The sequence below is a fragment of the Halichoeres trimaculatus genome, unplaced genomic scaffold (genome assembly GCF_033239565.1).
Source record: "Halichoeres trimaculatus isolate MK-OKI-2021-1 unplaced genomic scaffold, fHalTri1.1 fHalTri1_scaffold_10, whole genome shotgun sequence".
NCBI classification, from domain to species: Eukaryota; Metazoa; Chordata; class Actinopteri; order Labriformes; family Labridae; genus Halichoeres; species Halichoeres trimaculatus.
The window spans coordinates 7554403-7577159 of NW_027437187.1; the positions used below are offsets into that span (position 1 = coordinate 7554403).

The 22757-nt window shown below is 39.9% G+C and overlaps 2 protein-coding genes across 8 annotated transcripts in view; both read right to left on the minus strand.

Moving 5' to 3' along the window:
• The window catches only part of LOC141796179 (NACHT, LRR and PYD domains-containing protein 12-like), a 600880-nt gene that overhangs the window by 510833 nt on the left and 67290 nt on the right, over nucleotides 1-22757 (minus strand). The gene's annotated exons all lie outside the window — the stretch shown is intronic.
• Nucleotides 1-22757, minus strand: part of ndrg4 (NDRG family member 4) — a 73782-nt gene that overhangs the window by 28543 nt on the left and 22482 nt on the right. For 3 of the 7 annotated variants that reach the window (XM_074676926.1, XM_074676925.1, XM_074676923.1), the window contains 3 exons: nucleotides 11562-11652; nucleotides 6925-7083; nucleotides 525-563 (listed from right to left, as the gene is read on the minus strand). In XM_074676926.1, the coding sequence (XP_074533027.1) occupies nucleotides 525-563; nucleotides 6925-7083; nucleotides 11562-11639 (276 nt within the window). In that variant the 5' untranslated portion in view covers nucleotides 11640-11652. The remainder of the gene's footprint in view (nucleotides 1-524; nucleotides 564-6924; nucleotides 7084-11561; nucleotides 11653-22757) is intronic. The other 4 variants (XM_074676928.1, XM_074676924.1, XM_074676930.1 and 1 more) reach the window with 2 other exon arrangements.

The window sequence follows — 22757 nt, forward strand, 5'->3', positions numbered from 1 at the left end:
AATACCTGTTGCTGTTGGCTGTGAGTGCGTGAACTGTTGTCTGAGTCTGAGCCCTGTGATAGGCTGGCTACCTGTCTGAGGTGTACCCTGTCAAAAGACAGTGAAAGACAATAGATGGATGAAATATCTTGGAAAAAGACATTTTTATGGTCTTTTAAAATGGATGTGGCTCATATTAAATATGATGAGACGATTTTTACTCAACATAAGTCAAAAACAAGATAAGATTTCAGCGTACTGCAGTGTGAGCTCTGTACTGTGGCTGACAGCTTAAACCTGCATTAAGACAGTAAACCATCCATAGAGACACACATTCAGTCTCATTTCAGCTTTAAATCCTCATTTTTTGTCTTGTGTAATAAGTGATATCTGTCTCGAGTTTCTGTTAGGGAACAGATGATAAAGTGACCCCAAGCTTACAATGATAAATAAAAAAAACAAAGCATGATCGAAGACAGAAAGACAACAGGAACCAAAGGGAGAAGTGTTCCCAGTGTAACAGCATCAAACACATTGAGTCATACCTTCCAGTCCCCCACAGGCATCAGCTGGTCACAGCTCTCCTGCAGAGAAAATCAATCAGAGACAAACAGGAGAAGAGTTAGAGAGTCCTGACACAGAGGAAAGTCACAGAATGAGCAGGGCTGAGTCCACTGCTGGAGCTGGAGCTGCTCAAGCTTCATCAGAGCAGCACAAGCTGTGCACTGTAGGTCCAAACCACAGACAGAAACTCAGTTTCCCAGAAGCACCTTCAGAGATCAGTCTGTGATGGAAACAGATCATTGAATATCACATCTGGAGCCAATGGATCTCTTAAAAGGTAAGGTCAAGATATTGGCTGTAAGATTATTCTGAATGCCTTTAAATTGACTTAAAGGAGCATTCCAAATATTTAGTAAAAAATAGTTGATGAGGTCGTGCTGTTGTTTGTGTATCAGGAAAAAAAGAGTAAACTGCCTTTTAGCCCCCACTGTCTGAACCACATGGTGATGATCAGAGGTTTACAGCCAAACATGTTGATTTGACTTCTTTGACATAGCTTGTTGTAGGTAATAATCACTGTATAGACAGATAAAACAGATTATCTGAAGTGCTTCTGGGAGCATGATGAGGACCAAATCAGCAGTAAAAGTGAGGGAAGATGGTGTTTGTCAACAAAGGATGAAGAGATGATCAGCAGCCAGATTCCTCCTTACAGCACCTCAACATCTATCTAGCGTGTAACCAGGATGAGCAGGGCCTGAAAACACTCTGTGATCTCTGCCCACAGTGGTTAAAGGAGTGGGGATCTCTGTGAGCAAGACTGGATTTAAACATCTGATGTGATGCTGACCTCAGAGGAGCTGACACCTGTGAGGCCTTCAGTCAGAGTTTGGACTCTGGATTTGGATCCCCATGAAGAAATACATCTGATAGAGGGATGTGTTTCATTTGGGGTGCTCACTTTGAGGAATCTGATCTGTTTCTCCATTGAAATGAGATGCACTGACATAAAACAGGTTTGTTTCTATCCACATGAGCTCCGCTGTCCTGAAAAATGACAGAAACTGACCCCTTCACTGTTTGTAAACGGTAATAACTGTGCACCCATTTTGGAAACCAAAGTTCTGCACAGTTTGTCAAGATTCGTGAGTGTTTTAACCACCACATTCAGAAAACCTCACTTTAAAGAATGGATGATGTGTGAAACCAGCATGTGGATGTAAGGCTTCAGCAAGCAGATGGATATTCACTGGACGGATGAGTTTGGTAAAGAAATCCAGTGTGCACATCAAAGAGGAGTTTAAAGGGCCATTCCACCCAATCAGTGTCATTTGCTTGTTATTATTCTCTAAAACTATGTTAAATTTTTGTCCTTTTTTTTTTTTACTATAAATCTGATAATACACATGTTGAATGACTCAAATTGTGTAACAGCCCATCTCAGGTGACTTTCTTTAAGCTTTTGAAGGCTTCCTAAGCCAAAGACAGTTACTCAGTTCTGTTTTAAAAATCATTTCACCTCTAAAAAGCATGATTAAAAATGTTGAAGTATTTCCAGCTTCTTTTTATGCTTTGAAACTGATCGTTTGTCTCAACAATTAAAGTAATTAAAACCCTGAAATGTAACAGTCCTTCAAATCAGCATTACATTGATTAATATTCACACTGATAAATCAGTTGACTAGAGGACTCTACTCACTCCTGTTCCTGGTACTCAGTCCTGGTACTCCTCATTTTAGTAACAGCTGTTGTTTAGTAACAACTGCTTCAGTGGAATAGTCCCTCAACACATAGGTTATTCTATGTCTATGAATAAATTATCCGAGGACATTCACAGACACGGAGACGTAAACTTGTGTCAATAAACAAGAAACCCTCTGAACCAAAGTGAAGAACACAAAACGCTAAGTCTGAGACCTGGGTCAAAATATATAATAAGCCAAAAAAAAAAAAAAAAAAAAAAAAAAAAAGTCAGAAAACTGCTCCAATAATAATAATAATAATAATAATAATAATAATAATAATAATAATAATAATAATATTATTATTATTATTATTATTATTATTATTATTATTATTATTATTGATAATAATAATAATAATAATAATAATAATAATAATAATAATAATAATAATAATAATAATAATAATAATAATAATAATAATTATTATTATTATTATTATTATTATTATGATAATAACAATGATTTTGTGTTTTAGGATTGTTTATTTGAATAGTTGATAGTTTGATTGTATACTGTAGTTTTACTGTGTATGGTAATATCGTCATATAAACTTCCTCTTATCATCTACTTTCCATATTGAGTCCTAAGTGTTGTATTTGGTCATAACCTCAGCTTTAAACCAACTTTTCATGAACCCCTCAAAGTAAAAATAGGATTCAATTTCATCAGTTAACATGACTGATTTACAGTCAGACCTGGTTAACTGAGGCTGATGTACAAACACATTTAATAACTCACAAACTAGTGTTGCCACAGTTACCTTGAAAAAGTAATCCAATTACTGATTATTCCTTTAAGAAAATAACTTAGTTACTTTACTTATTACCTGATTTAAAAAGTAACTGAGTTGGATTGCAAGGTACTCTATTAGTTACATTCAGCAGCTGCTAACAACACCTGCAGCTGCATGATTTGGCAAAATTGTGCGATTGTGATTAAAAAGAATAAAAATGATGAGTCTACATGTTGTGTTATAGAATATGTAGACATTGGTAGTTGTGAAATTTGTACTTTACAACTGAAAACAAATAATAGAATACAACTAAAGAAAGATTTTGTAGTACTATTTTTGGTGCACTACAGCACTTTCCAGTTGAATTTTAGATTTATTTATTTATTTATTTTACAAGATGCAAGAAAAAGAAACAGCAGATAAACTTTTCTAAAAAAAATAAAATAAAAATAAATGAAAAAAGAATAATAATGCAAAGTGACTTGGCTAAGTAACTTTTATCTGACTACTGGTTTGGAATAGTAATTTGTTACCTTGGTTACCGGCATCAACGTTACAGACATAGACCCCTCTGGTGTGACCCTGTTAACTGCTGACTGACTGCTGTCAATCACTGACATGTTTGTTGGAAGGTCTCCAGTAAGCACGGTCACTTTTTACTCCAAAACACCGGATCTGTAACAGTTGTGATCCTGTTAAAATTCGGCAGAACCTGAGTCTGTGATGGAGAATCATCTCTGACAACCAACCACAGAAGAACCAGACTTTTTTATGCTGCTTGCAGTTTTAATTCAGAGTATAAAGGCTGCTTACTCAGGCTGAGCACAAATGCACAACCATCTTTATGGTGACGTAGCTTATGAAGAGGTCTATGAATCTGTCATTTTTCAACTCAACAGTTTGAGTTCATCATCTTCCTAACCTGTGTTATTTCAGCACATACCATTTAGCTTCTTCCTGCTCCACTGTCTGTTTAAGGCTTAAAGCAGAGCAGGAACAACTGAATGTCAACACAATTAAAAAAAGGAAGTACACATGAGGTTAGACAAAAAAGTCACACAGATGGTTTCTAACATTACCGTCCAGTTAAACATGCATGACTAAGATCTGTGTGAGCTCTGGAGAGACTTCTGAAAGAAAATGTACTTTGATTAAAAGAAGGATACAACATTGAAAGGAAAAGTTGTGGATTAAAAAGTGGTGGGAGGAAAAAAGAGATAGAAAATTAAATTCTCATATTAGCCGTGAAGACTGAAAAAAATTAAAGACATGAAAAACATCAGACCAGGGAAACACCTAAAAAGAGAGAGATGTGACTAAAACCTCTGGACCTGAAGCTGCCCTTTGAGGACACTTCAGTCCTGTATGAGCCGTTCACTTTAACAATACATCACATGCCGTGGGCTAAACATCTGATGGGGCATCAGAGGAAATCTAATACACTGATTTCCTGTTTCAACAAAAGAGTGTCCCAGAAAGGGCAGCTTCTGTCCACAGAGGTCTCATGCAAATGAGTGTTTGCAGAGGGAAACTGTTAGTGATGACAGTACGGTGGTCGGACCAGCAGGTGGCACACTTCTCCTTCTTATAACTCCCACTCCAAGGCAGTGCATGTAGCTCAGCAGCTGAGCACTGTGGGTGCTGACATCTTCATTAAATGTTTGTTTGGTATTGCTTTGTAAAATATATCTCCATGTTTTTTAAGAGTCTCAAAGCTGAACGATGGTCTGTTTACCTTCCCCACTCGTGGAAACAGCTGAGGTGAAGCCTCTGTGTTTGTGGATGTGTGTCTGTTCTGTGTTTTGAGCAGCCCTGCATCGAGGTACGGTGCTGTCAAGCTGCGTTGGACCCGTGTTGCATACCGTTTCCTACTTTGATGTGTTTCTTCTGCCTCTCATCTCTGAGTCTGTGTCTTGAGGCTGGTTTCTGTAAATGTAGATTTTGCCCCAGATTTTAGCACTTCAAAAGGGTCCCTCGGTTGAAAAGCAGGGTTCAGCCAGAACTACATTTATTTTACCAGGCTGAGGATGAAAATCCTGCTCGATCACTCTGATACCAGGGAAGTGATGAGTGGTGGTGTCACTTTGAAGGAGTAAAGCATGTGACATTAAGTCAGTGACTGAGGGTGGGGTTGTGTTTTCCTTCCCTCTATTCTGTGTGTGAAACAAAAATCACCACATGAAGCTCCTTTTATTATTACAGTTGGCTTTACTCACAGGTCAGGCGGTAATATAAGGTAGCGCTCATGTTTATGTGCATAAATTGTAAAGTTGTGGCCTTTTTTTCTTAGTTAGAGATGAAAACTCTGTTGCTCAGTTAGAACCTTAGAAGTATTTGCACACATCTGTGGCTAGAATAGCAAGTACCACATTCACTGTTGAACAGCAAAACAGGAAGTTGTAATTATAAAAGATGCACAATGTTGGATTTTTTTTTCCTGATATCCAAAACACCAGTATTTTACAACTAATTTAGTCAATTACCGATAAAGATGTTTCTTTTCTGCCTACTGAATTGACCTTTGGCTAAGCCCAGCCCCCTCCACTCACTCAGGCAGATAATTAACATTCAGACATAGGAGCTATGGCAGGTGTAGGAGACATTTCACAGGACGCTATTGATGATTTTTGGAGACAGAAAGATCTCAGATCATCTTTCAGTCACCAAAAGTCTCTAAAGTCCACATTGGAGGGATAAATGAATCATTTTATTGTTGAGAAGGTCGGTAAAAAGCTTCAGATACAGACTAAATTTACAGGACGCAGAGCAAACCTGATAAACAGCATCTGGTTAGCATCAACATCTCAGACAACAAGACAGAGGTTCAGCATTGGTCAGGACAAAAATATAACCTCCTTTTTACCATCTTTACCAAGAGTGTGTCTCTGTTAGTTTAGAGCTACAGTAACTACACTGAATCATTCAGCATGTTTGACAACCTTTGGTATCTCTGCTGTTACAGATAAGCTAATGAAGCTAAGCTCCAGAAGCTAACTTTAGCTTAACTACAGCTCTTTGGCCAACAGCTAACAATGATGTACAATCACCAAAGAACAATAACTAGAACAAAACAGGCCAATGAACTCCCAACAAACAAAGAGACATGATAAACAACGCAGCTAGGAGCTAACATCAGGCTAACTTTAGCTAGCGTGAGAGAAATTCACAAAGTGGTGCTAGTGTCAAAGATAACTTAAGTCTTAACAGTAAAGTCACATGTTCTGCCTCAGGTACTATGTCAGTTTACCTTGGAAAGATGGAGACACAAGATGTTGTGATCTACTGCAAAGTAAAAGGGTTAAAAATACACCCTATCATCCAGCCTCTCAGGATACTTTGTGTCTCATCTATTTCATGAACACCGTTTAACTGTTTTTAACTCAAAGTCTCATATAAATCTAACAAAACAGAATGAAAACTGATGTTCTGCAATACGTTTCAATAGATGTTCAAGCACAGAATGTTCAAGTTTAAAGGGAGGGCTATATGCACAGTGATTGGCTCATTGCTTTAGTGGGCGGGACTTAGCCATAGGTCAGTTGCAGAAAACATCAACTCTCTCTCTATATTATGGTGCACACTCTTATCAGATTTGTTATGTAATATTCATTTCTTGTACAAAATGAGAAAAATATTTCAAACTGTGTTTTTATTTATGACAAATGCTTTCAAACAAAAAAGCAGGTCTGGCATTAAGTAAGCAGCAGCCCATTATTTAATTGTTTAGTCATATATACATGTTGGCCGGTGGTCAAAATTTTATTTTGATTCAGTATTAGTCAATACTGAAAGCGTGCCTTCAATGTCGTGCATCCCTAGTTATTGTTTTTTTTTGCAGACAGGTCTGTATCTTAAGCTCGTCTTTGGTGTTTTGCTCAATTTGAAACTGTATGACAGTGTTGTGTCTGTTAATGAAGTGTTCCAGTAGATGTCTCTGCTTGTTCTGGTGGATCTGGTAGTTACCGGGAGGACCCCGCTGGTCCGACGGCGGGTCTGGCGGAGCCAGTGCCGTGCGATGACATGCCAACGGTGAGTGGGGCGGCTGGGGGGAGGGGGTTGGTTAAGGGGCGCGGGACTGGCGGGGCACGCTAGCTCCCCTGTTGCCTCCTCAGCTTTATCCTGCTGGTGTGGGAAGACAGAGCAGCAACACACAGTAAACAATAAAACGTAATGTTTTTCATGACTTTTACTTTCTTTGCTAGAGTAAAAAAAAAAAAAAAAAAAAACAGGGATCATCTGGAGTGTGTCCACCCTCATGCTGATGCTAAGCTGTGATCAGCAGTTTGTCTTTCCCTGATGAGGCTGTGTTGTCACAGGTGAGCAGTACTGTAAGTAACAACTGTATGTGGCACAACATCAAGCTAACATTACAAACTAGAGAATAATATCCATAAAACCCTTTGATGAATGATACTAAAGTGAAAGCCTTTCATTTTCATGTGCCCTCTCATCCCCTGCTTCACCTTCTTGTGCCACATCAGTCAGAAAAGTCTGGACACGCTCCTGCTGATCCAAGAATCAACATGCTTTGCTTTATTTATGCTTCAGCATCACAAGCCCCTCTCCTGCTCCTTTGCAGGCATGAAGGAACAGATTTTCAGAGGCTGGAGAAGACTGGTTCAGTTTGTCTCCTAGGCATGTTTTTAGGTGAGCAGTAAAAAAATCAAACATCTGATTTTCACCATCAGGACCTCCTTGTTAAGCCTGTGTGAAGTGAAGGCAGTGAACATTTCTTGCAGTGAGTCAAAGCAGAGTCTCGTGCCAGGAGGTAATCACTCAGTAAGTGTTGGAAAAGGTCACACTGTGGCAAACAACCAGAACAGATTTTAAATGAGCCGAGAGGGAGAGACAGACAAAAACAAGACCGCACCAGTTTCTCCCTGATGTCAGCTACATCAGTGCAAACATGTCAGCGGATCGATCAGCAGCAGCCGATGGCCATGGTTATTTACAGGCTGTGACTCATTACGAGGTGGCCTGATGGTCTCTGGCTGGATCAATAGAATTCATCGTTCATATCGATACACGGCCTGTTTTTCTATTTGTGACTGCTAACAACCTGAGCAACTCTATTTAATGGATGTGACTCAGTGGCTGAGTGAGTCATGGCTAACATGTTCAGTAAGTGGCTTCACTGATTCCTCCACCACAGTCATAATGTTGTTGTGCATACTGATTATGGAAGGATTTTTTCCTCCTGTTGGCTTGATTCACTATTATACCAATGCAGAGGGATTAATGTATGGCTTTATGATCAGCAGGTTAGGCCACTGTAATACTCCTCTTTCTGGTCCCCCAAAGAATACCATTCATTAGCTGCAATTAATTCAAAATGCAGCAGCACGAGTCCTTACAAAGACCAGAAGGAGAGCACACATTACGTCTATTTCAAAAACCGATACCCTGGCTGCCTGTTAGTTTTAGATCTAAATTCAGTATTACTGTTTTTTTAAAGCCCTATGGGGCCAGGCTCCAGACTACATCTTAGAGAGGATAAACTTATCAGATCTTCCAGTTCCTCTCTTATGGTGTTCCTCATAGTAGAGCTGAAACTTTTGGTGATGCTGCTTTTGGCCAATGTGCTCCTAAGGCACCACCTTCTGGCCCAGAGTTGTACGCACACTGTTGTGAAGACATCACTCTTAACAAGACGCCTGTTTGTTTTTGGAATGAATGGAGATCAGATTTTTTTTTTTTTTAACTCTACTTTACTTTGTTAAGGACAGCTTCTTACCAGATACTGACCATGGGTTGGAATGAACATCAGCACAAACAGTTTAGCTCCTGTTTTAGACCATGCTGTATCACTCTACCATTTAGCTTTTTTTTTGCTCTTCTCTGTACTATTTCTGTCCGACAGTTGAGACAGTGTCCACCATCATTGCAAAATGTATCTCTATCATTTTCTGTAGAGAAAAACAAAGATTCCTCTTCATACTACTAAACTTCTTCAGCAGGCATGGTGTTGTCATAGAGACTATAACGTGCTGTAAATCAACCTGGTCCTGCTCGATTTTATTATCATAGCAACCCAGTATTTTCAGTGCTTTTATTTATCTTAAACTTTCATCCTTAACCCTTTTTGATCTGCTTTAAAGGGGACACATCATGCTGATCCGTGATTTAATACTTACATATAAAATAATACATTTGAAAACAAGACCTTTCACCCCCTGAATTTTCAAAAAATTAGATATTGTATTTTTTTCTGATATCCTAGAACGAGATTTGATGCCTCTGAAAATAGGTCATTGACATTTGGCTTCGAGATTTCGACCTTCATGACGACACAAGGATCCTTTCTTTTTATTGGAGTAATCTGATAAAGCAGCTCCTCCTCTGTGACGTCAGTTAGTCCACCAAGAGCCGAGTATAAATAAAGCTCCCTACTAGCTCTGGCTAACTTGACTGAGTGCTAACATAGTGACGAACTGACGGTGGAGGCGATCTTTAGACTACACTTTCAGCATGATGGATAAAACAGACAGAGAAAAGTGAAGGAGCAGGATGGAGCCCTGTTATAGAAATAGTTTACTGGTGAAGTCTGCCTATATTTCCACGTATAAACTATACATGTTACAGTACTGGTCTGACTCACCACACTGAAGCGTCCTGAGATGATCTGTGTCGAGGTGGATTTTCTCCCTCCTGAGCTGCAGAACCGTACGGGTCTGACTCGGGGTCCAATACAGAAGGACGTATCCTACACTCTGCCATTTTATTAGTGCTATCAATGCCTTACGGTGAAGTTTTGGCAAACAGCAAACTCGTTCAGTCTGCTCCATTCAATGTGGTGATTTTGTAAATACTGCCATGCTTCAAAAACCGCCCCCCTGGCTCTACCCCCTTTGCCCCTCTGAAAAAAACGACCAATCAGAGCACAAAGGGCTGTGACGTTGCGAGGTTACTGGAGGTCATTCTGGAAACGGAGCGTTTCAACGAGATCTTCAGAATGGCCTAAAATGGGGATATTGAGAACGCTATTGTGGGGCAATGAAGGAACTAAATGACTTGTACTGAGGGCAGAAATGCTTTACAGGCATCCTAGTCTGGCATAGTAAAAAGGAGATACAAGCATGATATGTCCCCTTCAAGTCTTATGGTTGTAATATTTGAGCTTAATTTAACTTTTTAACTACGTTAATAAGTATTTAATTTCAGGTGTGCATAAGTCTATACTCTAAAAGCTTTCTTTTTAATATGATTTTGCCATAATTTTATTTGATGTATTTTATAAGCTGTTTTTCAATCACTGTAAAGCCCTTTGAACCCCATTTATTAGAATAAAAGGTGCTTTATGAATAAAGGTTGTATAGGGAAAAGTGTGAGGTTTCTTGATGGCACCACAGACTGTAAGTTCAGGTAAAACTCTTAGCATTTGTTAGTTAACATATTAGTACAGTAAGCGTATACGTAAACAATGTGGCTAAAATGTTAGCTTCTGTTAGCATCATATTGGTAAACAATGTGGCTAAAATGTTAGCTTCTGTTAGCATCATATTGGTAAAAAAAACTTGTGGCTGAAATGTAGCTTCTGTAAGCATCATATTGGTGAACATGTGGCAAAAATGTTAGCATCATATAGGTAAGTAATGTGGCTTAAATGTGAGTTCCGCTCGACATTATGTCAGTAATCAATGTGGCTGAAATGTTGGCTACTTTTAGGATAATATTGGTCAACATGTGACTAAAATTTTAGCTTTTGTTAGCATAATATTGATAAAAAAAAATGTGGCTGAAAGTTTAGCTTCTGTTAGCATCATATTGATGAAAATGTGGCTGAAATGTTTTATTCTGTTAGCATAATATTGGTAAAAAAAATCTGGCTAAAATGTTAGCTTCTGCTAGCAATTATGTGGCCAAAACATTAGCTTTGGTTAGCATCATATTTGTAAACACCGAGGCTAGAGTGATAGCTTCTGTTAGCAAGTGAATTCAGCAGGCTAAAAAAATCATTGATATCGAAAGCTTTGGGACGCTGACTGCTGAGGAATCACTGGGACTGTTAAAAAATTAAAGACACCAATTATTTAAGATGAAGAAGTTTAACTTTCAAATCTTGTTTACATTATGTGATAATTTTTGGTTAGCAGGTAGATATCAAACAATAATGGGATGTTAAGACCTCTGCTAACCAATATTCCTTTCATGAAAACAACTGTCCTGTAGTTTCTTGACATTTTCTTACTCTATAGCAGATAGATGTGACTCATCCCCATGATTTCCTTCATTCTTACAATAAGTTTCTCTCATTCAGAGTTCTCCTTATTCATCTGCAACCTGTTGCTAAGTTGGAGGAGAACAGTAATAAGTGGCCTTTATGTGAGTGCCCACTGCCTCTCTCTGCTCTGTGTTAGTCTCTCTTTGTCCTCCTCTCCTCCCTCTCAGCTTCAACACGCTTTCATCTTATAGTGGTTCTGTTCTCATGGAGTCACGGCTGAATGCTTTCATTAGACCCTCCTCTACTGGTAAACATGCACATTGTCTATCAAAAGAGAAGCTAATGAGCCCAGAGTGTGTCACGGGGCACATATTTCACAGTGTTTACACAATCAGCAGGAGGCTAAAACGCAGAGAGAGCATGAAGAGGACAAACTGACCATGTCGGAGTCCCCTCCTCTCTGCTCCGGCAGCAGAGGCTTCTCCTCCGTGAACTGCTGCTCCTTCATCCCCGCCATCCTGGACAGCAACCTGTAACCACCATGGACAGGGAACACACACACACACACACACACACACCACAAAACGAGGGTTACATCATCAGGATGACTACATTATGTGGAGCCTTGAAAAGGTTTTAAGTTCAGTGATTATGACAGGGAAGTTTCACTTTCATGAAATGGAAAAAGTCCTTGATGGAGTAATTTCACAAATCCACATTGTGAAGATGTGAGAGGATTTAGATAACTATGTACTGGATGTCTGTCTAAAATGGACTCATTGAAGCAGCTGATGGATGGTGAACTGACTGGAAACTGTGGAAATGAAATCAAGATAAGAAATCACTGCAAACCAATCCTGCTTTATTTAAAATTTTACCAACACAAAATGTCAGTGAATTCAACGTCATAAAAGAGTTTTACTGCCTCCACCAATCTACAAGCTCAGTGTTTCCACAGAATAGCTGTGCTACCTGCCTGTATGCATGTCCAGTCATTATACCAACAGGAGAATTGGTGATAACAAACCGTTATGAATTGGCCCATTTGACTATAGCATTGGCTGCATACACAGCCAAATAACTATTACCCCTTTTTGACCCAACTGGTGCTGGTTCCAGGTCAGTGCCTGACTTAGCACTGGTTCTTTGTGTTTCCACAGACAAAGCTCTGACTCCAGATGCTCAAAACTGGTGCTTAGAAAACATCAACTCTTTACTGGGCCAGAGCGAAGCACTGACTACATCAGTGGGCCGAGGGCAGGGCTGCTGTGATTAGCGTGAAAAACAGTCACTTTAAAAAAAGAAAGCTGCTGAGAAAGTCTGTTGTTTTCATTGTCATTAAAAACTTTACCTGGAGGCTAAATTAAAACAGCAATGCATTGTCTTTGTTCCTGATCAGGCCTATACCTAATTATTATACTTAACAGACTGAACAGCCTCATGTTATTTAACCTATTTACATGACGGGGTGACACTTCTGCATCATGTGCATGAGCTCAGATTCCTCCTCCACTCACTATCCTGCACAGCAGAGTTCCACCTCGATGCATTCACAGACACAAAAACACATACGGAAAAACACACACACACACACACACACACACACACACACAGAGACAAGCACACACTGTGTAGCAAACAGACAGAAAAAAATAATGTAAAACAAATATCTGCCTCCCTCTGGGGTAGCTACGTACGCAGAGGTAAACTGAAGTTTTTTTCTGTGACTTAGTGGCGTGGCTTTAACTTGGCTCCCTGCTGATGGAGAACCAAACCAATTCTTAGGTTTGCAAGGAAGTAATTAGAGTCAACTAAGCACTAACACCAAACAAGCACTGGTGAAAAGAGGGTATGAGTGCACCATGGAAGAGAAAGACAGACAGGTGCAGAGCATTATGACTAAGGAACTTTCTGGAAAACCACTAACCAACAAATGTGAAATGCACAGTCATACTCAGCATAAACAGAGATTAAAAAATAAATGATAATAAAATGTATGACTCTGATGAGATCAGGCTTCATGTAAAGAGACGCTTCACAATCAGCCATGCGCGTGCCTGATGTCTGGTTCATATTGTAGTGTGACCGCTGGTTGTACTCTTGGGGAAAACAGCGCTGCAATGGTTCAAATGGCCAAAACTACAAACTGAGTTTTCTAAGTTTGATTGTCACCACGCTTCAGACTATAGCTCTATGTGACTGCAACAAAATAGATTGCCTCGTCACTTGGCATCCTGGGAAAAGTTGTCTTGAACAAAGAAAAAGAAGATCTGCTCCAAAACAAATGCAGGCCTTGGTAAGAGTCGGGTGATGGTGCTCATGGGAAACAGTCTTTATCCTGGAAAAACACTAGTTTATCCATATAGTCCTCACAACCCCTTTAACTGTTATTGCTTAATGCTGACAATCTTTTATTTATTCCCTCTTTGTCATAGTTACTCATTTATGCTATATTCAAACTGTAGAGAAAGCTGTTGTAAGCAGGGCTTGACATTAACCTTTTTGCTCACCAGCCACTGTGGCTAGTGGTATCCCTGAGTCACTAGCCACACAGTGTTTTCACTAGCCACAATTTGTTGTTGGATAATTATGTTCAATATGATTAAAGCCGATGATGACATGCTAAAGTTAACTTAAAAAAGATTTACAACCTCTTTAAATGTAAATGACCCCTATGCACACTCAAAACAAGACTACATCAATGTTAAAATCCACAGGTCCTTAATCAGGTATTCAGCTCTGATAAAGTTGTGTGTAACATTGTGCTCCTTTCATATGAAAATATGCAGTCTATTAAGACATAGTAATTAAAATAGTAGTTTGTTAGTGCTTATAATAAGAACTGATAAAAACTCAGCAAGAGACGCTGTCTGCTTAGATATTTATTAACAATTGTAATCAGAAAATCATTTCTTTTTTATGAGAATGACAATGAAGAGAGGTAAATTAAATTTCCTCAGAGCTTTCATCATCAGAGTCATCTTTTTGCTTGTCTCTCTGCTCCATGTTTGAGATAAAATTCAACCTGCCAAAGTTGACAGTGGGAGCGGTGGTGTTACCAGCCACTGCCGAAATCCACCCGCATTTGGCTGGTTGGCCAGTGTTAATGTCAAGCCCTGGTTGTAAGGTACCATCAGCACTATCACCTGTACACATACACACACCTGACTCTGTCTCAGGACAGATTGGGAAGTTTAAAAATTCCGGGGTTCAGTTTTTATAACAGGGAATACTTTGCCTGTTGGCAACTTTGGGAGCTGGGACTGAGCTGCTAATCTGGATCTGCTGACTCTACCACAAACCCACTACAACAGTTTGTAACCTCATTTTAGTGCTTTCTGCCTTTTTGTTTTTGAACTGGCACACTCTTGTATGAGTTGACTAAGACACTTACTGACCGAGGTTACGCTGTAAAAAAAAAAAAAAAGGAGTTTATAAGTGCACAGACCACTAAATCAAAGAGACCAGAGGGCTGAGGCTGTTCAGAGGTCCAATCAAACTGGCCTTTTGTGCTAGCAGGAACACACACACATGCACTCACAGTTATACAGCACAGTTAAGGACACTGTTCCCCGCCTCCACATCAGCTCACACAAAGACCGAGGTCAGACAGAGTCAGTCCAATAACAGTGCTCGAGGTTGGCATCAATCCGCCAACACTAGAGCTGAGAGGAGCACCACGACAGCATCAGCAAACACACCCACAAACACTCACCGTTAAATTTAGTCTCTATTGACACAGCGTGGAGGAACGGAGGAACTGCTTTGTTCTCCTAACATTAAATAACATGCTCTGGGACCATTTACTCTGCTGTTAATTTGGGAATCAATGTTGGAAGAGAACAACGACAGATATTTGCGTGGTTTTATTTTTTTCAACAGAGAAGCTGTGATGGCTCACTGTCCTCACACACTGTTCCCGCTGAAGTTTCTCCTAAAGATTTATTTGGCTTAGAGATCTGGGATTTTTCAAGCTGAAACAATAACTTCCCTCAGCAGATTTTAACTACAACTTTAGGAATAGCTCAGCAGAGGTGTTCATGGCTAACCTGCTGTTGAGCTACAGCCTAAGAGCCTTTTAAAGCTTTGAGTGCCAGCAATGAGTGACTGATGACTTCCAGCTGAGCCTGTGTTTGTATATAACCTGTGTATAACCTCAGGAGTGAAAATGGAGCAATATCTAACACTGAATTGTCAGCTGCTTGCTGCAAATCTATTTACAGGAATTAATAGAAGGCAAACTCTTTGGCAGATGATTGCTGGACTGTTCCTGTATTACACTGCAGCCAGCTCTGCCTGATTTTCTGTCCACACAAAGTGTGCATACAGCAAAGCTTTGTCTGGAATCAGCAACAGAAATTCTTCTGACGTGTGGTCAGCATGCATGACATTTAAAGAAACCGAAGGCTACCAAGCCCAATGTGAATAGCTAGTGATGGATATTTCTTGTGTTAAAAAGAGGAGCATTATCTTACAATAATGAGACAATGTTAAACTGCTAAAATCTGCAGTTCATGGAGAGTCCAGAGGCTGGCTCACCACACACACCAAGCCAAACAAAAGCTGTGTTCACAGCAGAAATAAACATGTTTGCAGCCTGGTACAAAAATGTCTTCTATAGACCAATCCTGAGAATCCCCACGAGTTGAAGAGCAGCCATTACAGCGGTGGAAAAAGCTCCTTAACTAGCGTATGTTTAAATCAGAGCAGTGAGAAGAACTAACCACCATAGTATTGGGAGGAATGTCTGTCTTACACCCTATGGATCAGCCGCACGGTGTAAGTTAATGAAAATAATATAGAAAAATACTTTATATTATTCTATCTATTATTTCATATGTATTATTTTTATTTTATATGAACAACTTTCTTTGTGCGGATACCTGGTAGTGATTATCCTGCTTGTTCCCAAGCAGCACATGGCTAATTGAATTTTCATGAGGTAAACAGGAAGGCGTAGCTGGTTAGCATGCGCAGGCTCACAGCACCAAGATGTAACTTCAGCTCAGCTGATGGAGAAATACACAACAAAAGGACAGCGGTTAACTATCAATAAATGGAGATCGCAGTTAACTTTCAAGAAACGGAGGACATCACTTAACTTTTCCAGAACCAGATGACCTTTTTTTTCTTTCGATGGCAAGGATGGCAGCCAGGACAGCTGGATGTCAAAGTTTAAGGTGAACAGCGGTTGTAGCTGGATTTATCAGCCTGTGAGGACTTAAGTCATCAATGGGTGAGCAACATAGTTCATTTAAAATGCAGAGTGTTGGTTGGCTTTCCGTGTTGTGGAAACGTAGCTGTGAACTGCTCATGATAGCTAAAAAGCTAACTGGGAGTTTACTGAAGGTACTGATTGTTTACTGTGTGAAATGCATCAAAAGGTAAACAAGCGGCAGCTAGTCATACTTTTTGACTTTTTCTATCCAACTTGCAAGCAAATAGATGGAGTTGTGACAAGATCCGAGTGTAGTCAAAGATGGGCTGCAGTGCAACAACACGACCGTCAGCTCAGGCTGAAGTCGGCTTCGGGTTTTTCTTGTCTTTCACTCAGGTAGAATTTTGTAGGACTACTAAAATATGTGGACCCATCTTTGCTCTTGTAAGACATGATACGAGATGAGCATTTGTGTTTTAGGCTGTTTTGTTGCTGTCGAAGGCTGGTTATAACCACAAGTGGTATGAGTGAACTCTGGAGGTTGGACCTAATTTCACATTTTTACGTTGTTGTTTTTTTAATAAATATTTGACATGGGTAAAATGACTGAATTTTTTTTCCGTATCTCCTCACAATAAGCTGCACCACATTTTAAGAGTGGCCCCTTTTCTACTGTGCAATTGTTTCCCAAAGCTTTGAAGTATAAGGTTTAATGCTGGATTAGCCTTTCAGTTTCTCTAACTCAGCATTTAAGTAGTGAGAAAACTTATGTTATGTTGTGTTAATAATAACAGGTCAAGACCTGACTTAATCAAGGTCGGCCAAGTCAGCGACAAGCTGAGTCCTGATCCAGATTTTGGTTTCTTTGCCTGTCCATACTGTCTTTGTTTAAGACAGTTAGCTAAGACATGTGAGGATTTTAGGATTGTTTCTTTAAGAGCCAAGAATGTTATTCATGTTGTTCTCAGGTGATGCAGCAGGTCACATGCCACTCGACCCTCCATCAGTCGCTTTCCTCCGCTTTTCACCCCTGTTTGCAAACTATGCATTGCCAGATACTTCAGCTTCTGCTGGTGTCTCATATTTGAAGCTCTTCTGATGCCTTTGAATAGATTTCTTTTCTTCTGTATAGTGAAGTTGATCCTTGTTTTTTCCTCCTGGGGTCAAAGATGACTTCATGGCAGCTTGTCCCTCTGTGTCTGAGCCTGGGTACTGTCTACCTGACACAACACTCACTCTTTGTCCTTTGTGCAGCATAAACAACATTCCTTTCACCTCCACTGAACTGGGCGCACAAGATGCTCACAGGGACATCTCGTCTGAACAGCAGGAAAAATAAAACCAGCTCTGGATAAATGCGGTATCTGGATAAAGGTGGTATCTGGAGCTCACATGGTGTTTATCTTTCTGACCCCTCACTGTCATTCACCCTCCTATTCTTTCTCTCTCTTCCTGGTAGTTGCACAGCATAATCTGTGTTTTTATCAGATGCTCTTATAAAGACACAGCCCAGATACCAGGCACAGCTGATGAAGTGTGTGTTTATGTGTGTGTGTGTGTGACCCCAGAGTGTGAGAGCCACTGCACACAAAGGCATACAAAGCCTCAAACGTGGATCTCCTCAAAGGACAAATACCTGACACAGCTTCACTGAGCTCTGCAACGCAGCTACAGGGTTACATTTAACAGAGAGATGGTGCGTGTCTCTGAGTCCAGATGAGCTCCCCTCATATTAAAGAAGCATTCAAACATGTTGTTCCCTCCAGCCTGAGATATACATAACTTCAGATAAAAGTGTTTCTGTTTGGGATTGGGGTTGTAACACACCATTAGAAAGTATTTACGGACAGATAATTCTTTTTTTTAAGTGACCAAGCCAATCTGAAAAAAAAAATAATAACATTAAAAAAAGGCTTGAATGTATCTCCTGCACCTCCAGGTGCGTGATGACTTTAAAATCAAGCTGTATCACACAAGGGTGTACAAGGATAATCACAGATTATCTTCCCTCAAATCTTAAAAACACGCTCACACTACAAGATCTGAAAATAATGACCAGCACATACTACAGGATTTCATCCAGACTATCGGACCAGAGAGAGCGTGGCCGTATCCTACGTCATCTCACGAGGCAGCAAATGTTAACAAAGGCACAGAACATGGAGGTGAGTTTGGTGCTGCTGGCTGTGGCTGTTATTTGCAGTGAACGAAATGAAAAAGAAGATGTAACACAACTGGATGAAGACGTGGCTGGGGAGACGCAGACAACATTTAGCCTCTGATAACTTCTGGTCATTTCTAGTCCCTTATAGGCGGCTCTCTCTGATTGGCTGTTGTCATCCTCAGTGAATGTGAGTAGAGTAATCATCCTGATTAATATCAAACATGTTTGAAAAGATCAAGGTGGCTCCAGCAAGTCAGTGAGACGATTGTTGGGCTTATGATCAATCCCTCACCCACTGGGCAGAACATTAGGACTGAGCTTGGTCCTGGACCAGATCTCTCCACCAGTTGTTGGGAGGGCTAAATTGGGGTCAAATCTGCCCGAGAATTCTGTAGCGCGAGTCAGACTTTAAGCTCAACATTTGATTTTCAAGGCTTGTTCGAACAAAAGTTAACTGACTCAGAAGAAAAGGTTAAAGACATTTTATTTGTTATCCTACCCTTTAAAGAACTGCCAGGACTTGCAAATCGATCACAGAGACCAAAGCAGAGCCAGAGGACAAAGGACAAATCAATTTCTATACAGTGTGTGTAATACTGGATCCACATTCTGTCGCCCTAGGTGGACCTATTTCTTATTGAATGATTAGAACTGTAATATCAACCATCAGACAGAAGCCTGGTCGGTTTGATGTTGTGTCGATAGTAAGTAATAAAAGAGAAAAATTCAAAGGTACAGAATCTGTTGGCTATGGTAGACGAATCTGCAATCTTCAAGACGGGTGAGCAATTTTCAGAAGATGGTGGTGTTAAAGATGCTTTGAGGAGGATCTGTTTTGATTTCACTCCCTCGCCACCTTGTGGCCTGGAGTCTCCGCATACTGTCATAAATTACTTTTAGTGAGGCACGTGTTTGTTTTGGAATTAAATGGAGATTAGATCAAAACAAATTTTCTTTGTTCAAGACAACTTTTTACTGGATACAATGCGCCAAGGTAAGGGATTTATCAGTACAGTTACGTAGTGATATGGTTCAAAACGTGACAACAAGCAAACATTATGGTAGCCGGCTACATGTTAGCTACATCCACAGCCCTGTGCTCTAAGACATGTCTGTAATGTATAACGTTAGTGAATCCTGGTTCTGTCCTGCCAGTCATCTACCAATCAGAGCTAACGTAACCTCACTCTTCATTTATTGATAGACTCTCAAGTTTGAACAGACCACTGCAGAATAACTGCTGACTGTGGGTTGGAATCAACATTAGCAAAAACAGATCAGCCCCTGTGTTAGCCTTTAGCTCGGGCTGTATCTCTCTCCTGTTTATCTTTCTTCTGCTCTTCTGTCCTTTTTCCAACTGACAGTTAGGCTCCAGTGTTCACCATCACTACAAAATTAATCACAGAAATTGTTTTCAGCAGTAAAAACCCAGATCTCTGTGTTTAATCTCTTCTCACTACTAAAGTTCGTCAGCTAGCGTGGTGTCGTCATAAAGACCTAGGCGTGCCTTAAATCATTCTGGTCCTGCTTGACCCGATCAGGAAGCTAAGAAGAAGCAACTTAAAATAACCTGTAACCAGCAAAATTGGCGCTGATAATCTAATTTTAAAGTGTGGATAACGATCAGGTATATATCTAGAAGGGAGACGTTTTCAAGATCACTCTGAAATTCCTCACAGCCCCTTAAAGGACTGGACTGATATACATTGAGATATGATGTCTGACTGAATGACAGAGCAGAGGAACTCATTAGGGTGTAGCCCCGATTTAAGCTGTTCTGTTCTTGTTTAATTTCATCAGTTGACAAAGTTTTGAAAGAACTTAGTTTACTCATTTAAAAACAACCATAGAGTAATGATGAAAGCAGATCAAACTGAGACTATTTTCACCTAAAGCAGCATCATTGCCAAATCATTTTTGGCAATTTTAAGGTAACTACATCACAACTGCAACACAGCCTTCCAAAATCTTACCACACTTTTGTTACATGGGATGCCGATCATCTTTAAGATCTCCCGGGTAATCCAACCTCAGTTTAAGGGAACACAACTATGATTATCAATTTGTGCAAACTTGCATTTTTATTTTTAAAAATCAGTGATGTGAATCTACTATATCAGATAATGATGACTCTTGAAGCCTCTGAAACTTGTATAAAGTTGTGTTTACATCCTTCGGCCTCTTAGTCTCTACCTTAAGCCTGTCTTCTTTTTCTCTCCTCCTTCTCTTCAGTCCTCGTCCTCACCTGCTCTCCTCCACTGTGACCAGTTTATTTATTAAATGGGTGAGTCTGACCTTTCTGAGGCCACGGGAAAGGAGCCATGAGGAGTATTAAATTGTGAAGAGAGAGCAAACAACACCTCCCCTCCTCCCTCTGTTCTTACACTTTCCCCGTAAATCTGTCTGAAGGCTCTGTCTTTCCTCCATTGCTCCATTGCTTTTTGTTTGTCGCCTATCCCTGAGAAAAACCACTGACCAATGTCATAATGGATTTTCATACTTTTCAATTCTGATTGATAACCTCAGAGCTTGACCTGATATCAAGAAACCATCAGTACTTTGATAGAATCTGGAGACTTTTGCTTTCCAAGCCAACCCACTGAAATCAACAAGCTTCATAACACCCTATTTATTTGTTCCACTGAAAGAGAAAGGTGCATAGCATGGAGCAGCCATAACTAGCTAGCCTTTAAGTTCCTTTAGCTCAGCAATGAAGTTCATAAAAGCAGGTCTGTAGAAAAAATGCCCATGTTTACCCAGCAAAATAACTCAGTCAAACTAAGAGTGAACCATCCAGTATGCAGGCATTGTGTTTAATGTAGCCTCAGTTAGCAATAACACAGTCATAAAGAACAAACTACAGGTCAAAACACACACACTGTCATCTGAGGGGAAGCTGAAAATGCTGCATCACTGTGCTCTAGACCTCATGACATTGTTTCTTGATGGCAGTTTATCTTCAGCTGAAGTGTTGAGGCCTGTTTTTATTAAGCAGACACTACTTTACTGAGCTAAAGTTAGACAGAGCTCAGTGTTTATTCAAACTGTTGCTCTCAACCTGGTGTTGAGGGGAGCAAAGTCCCCTTTCAACAACCTTCCTGAGAAATAAATGAAAGAAGTATTCACCATGATCTGAAAAAACTTTGGAGCACTTTATTTGGAATTCATTTAAGACAATGCTTTAGACGATGTTGGTGAATGTGTCCTTAAAGAGTGCAAAAAAACATGTAATCCATGAAAGTAACAGCTGTATTTTTAACTTGCTGTTGAAAATTGCTTTGTGTAGCCTGGAAGAAAACCTAGAGGGATTTTTCCTGAAAGTCAATCAAATCCTTATTTTTTAAGATGAACACTTGCTCCTGATTGTCTGAAACAGACAATTGGCCTTGCCCTCCCTGGGCTCTGTGGACTGTCTGACTCTCACTGGTCAATAAAATTGATTTATTTTATAGGGGTAACCAGGAACTTTGGCATCAGAATATTCAAACTTCTATTTTCACACCATCTCTGGAAGCGGTACCATTAGTGGTTCATTTTTTAGAGCCTCTACTTTCTCTAAGTTTCATGTTTCCAGCTCGGGGTGCAGCTCTGAGCATCTCCTGGATGAAATGTCTGTTGTTGAGTTCTGACATGATGACTGTTCTCTGAGGCACAGTGAGGATTTTATGAGTGATCTTGAAACTTTTGTTTATTTTCCTATTCATAATCCAGGATTTAATGTGAAAAAAAGGTTATGTCATATGGGTTGAATTCAGGCCTGAATGGAGCTAGTTGTACTGAGGGATTACCAGTCTACATCATTATAAAGGTGTGCACGCCTCTTGACTGCAGAAGCAGCGTTTAGCTCTATTTATTGAGACGATTTAGTGGTTTTTAAGCTTTAAATTCAACCTGTTAGCAACATCAAGATGTCTGGTTGTTCTGTGGTCAGTTGTCAGACACGATACTATACAACACAGGGCAACGTCTATCAAGTTTGGACGATTACAGAGTGTTTTGGAGTTAATAGCGACCATGCTAACTGGCGATTCTCAGACGTCAGTATCAGTGATTAACAACTGAGAGTCACCAGTTAGCGTGGTCACACTTTACACTGAAACACCAGCGACATCTGCAGCTGCGTAATTAAATGTGTATTCTTTGTCCAACCATAATTAATCAGGTTGTACTCCAAAAAAGCAACATTAACTTCTGATATTTAATATACATAGATTTGACTTTGCCTTTCTAATGAAAAAGTTGGTTTGGGGCTGAGGTTCTGACCAAACATGGACTCAGTATAGAGAGGAAATAACAACTGAAGCTATAAATGA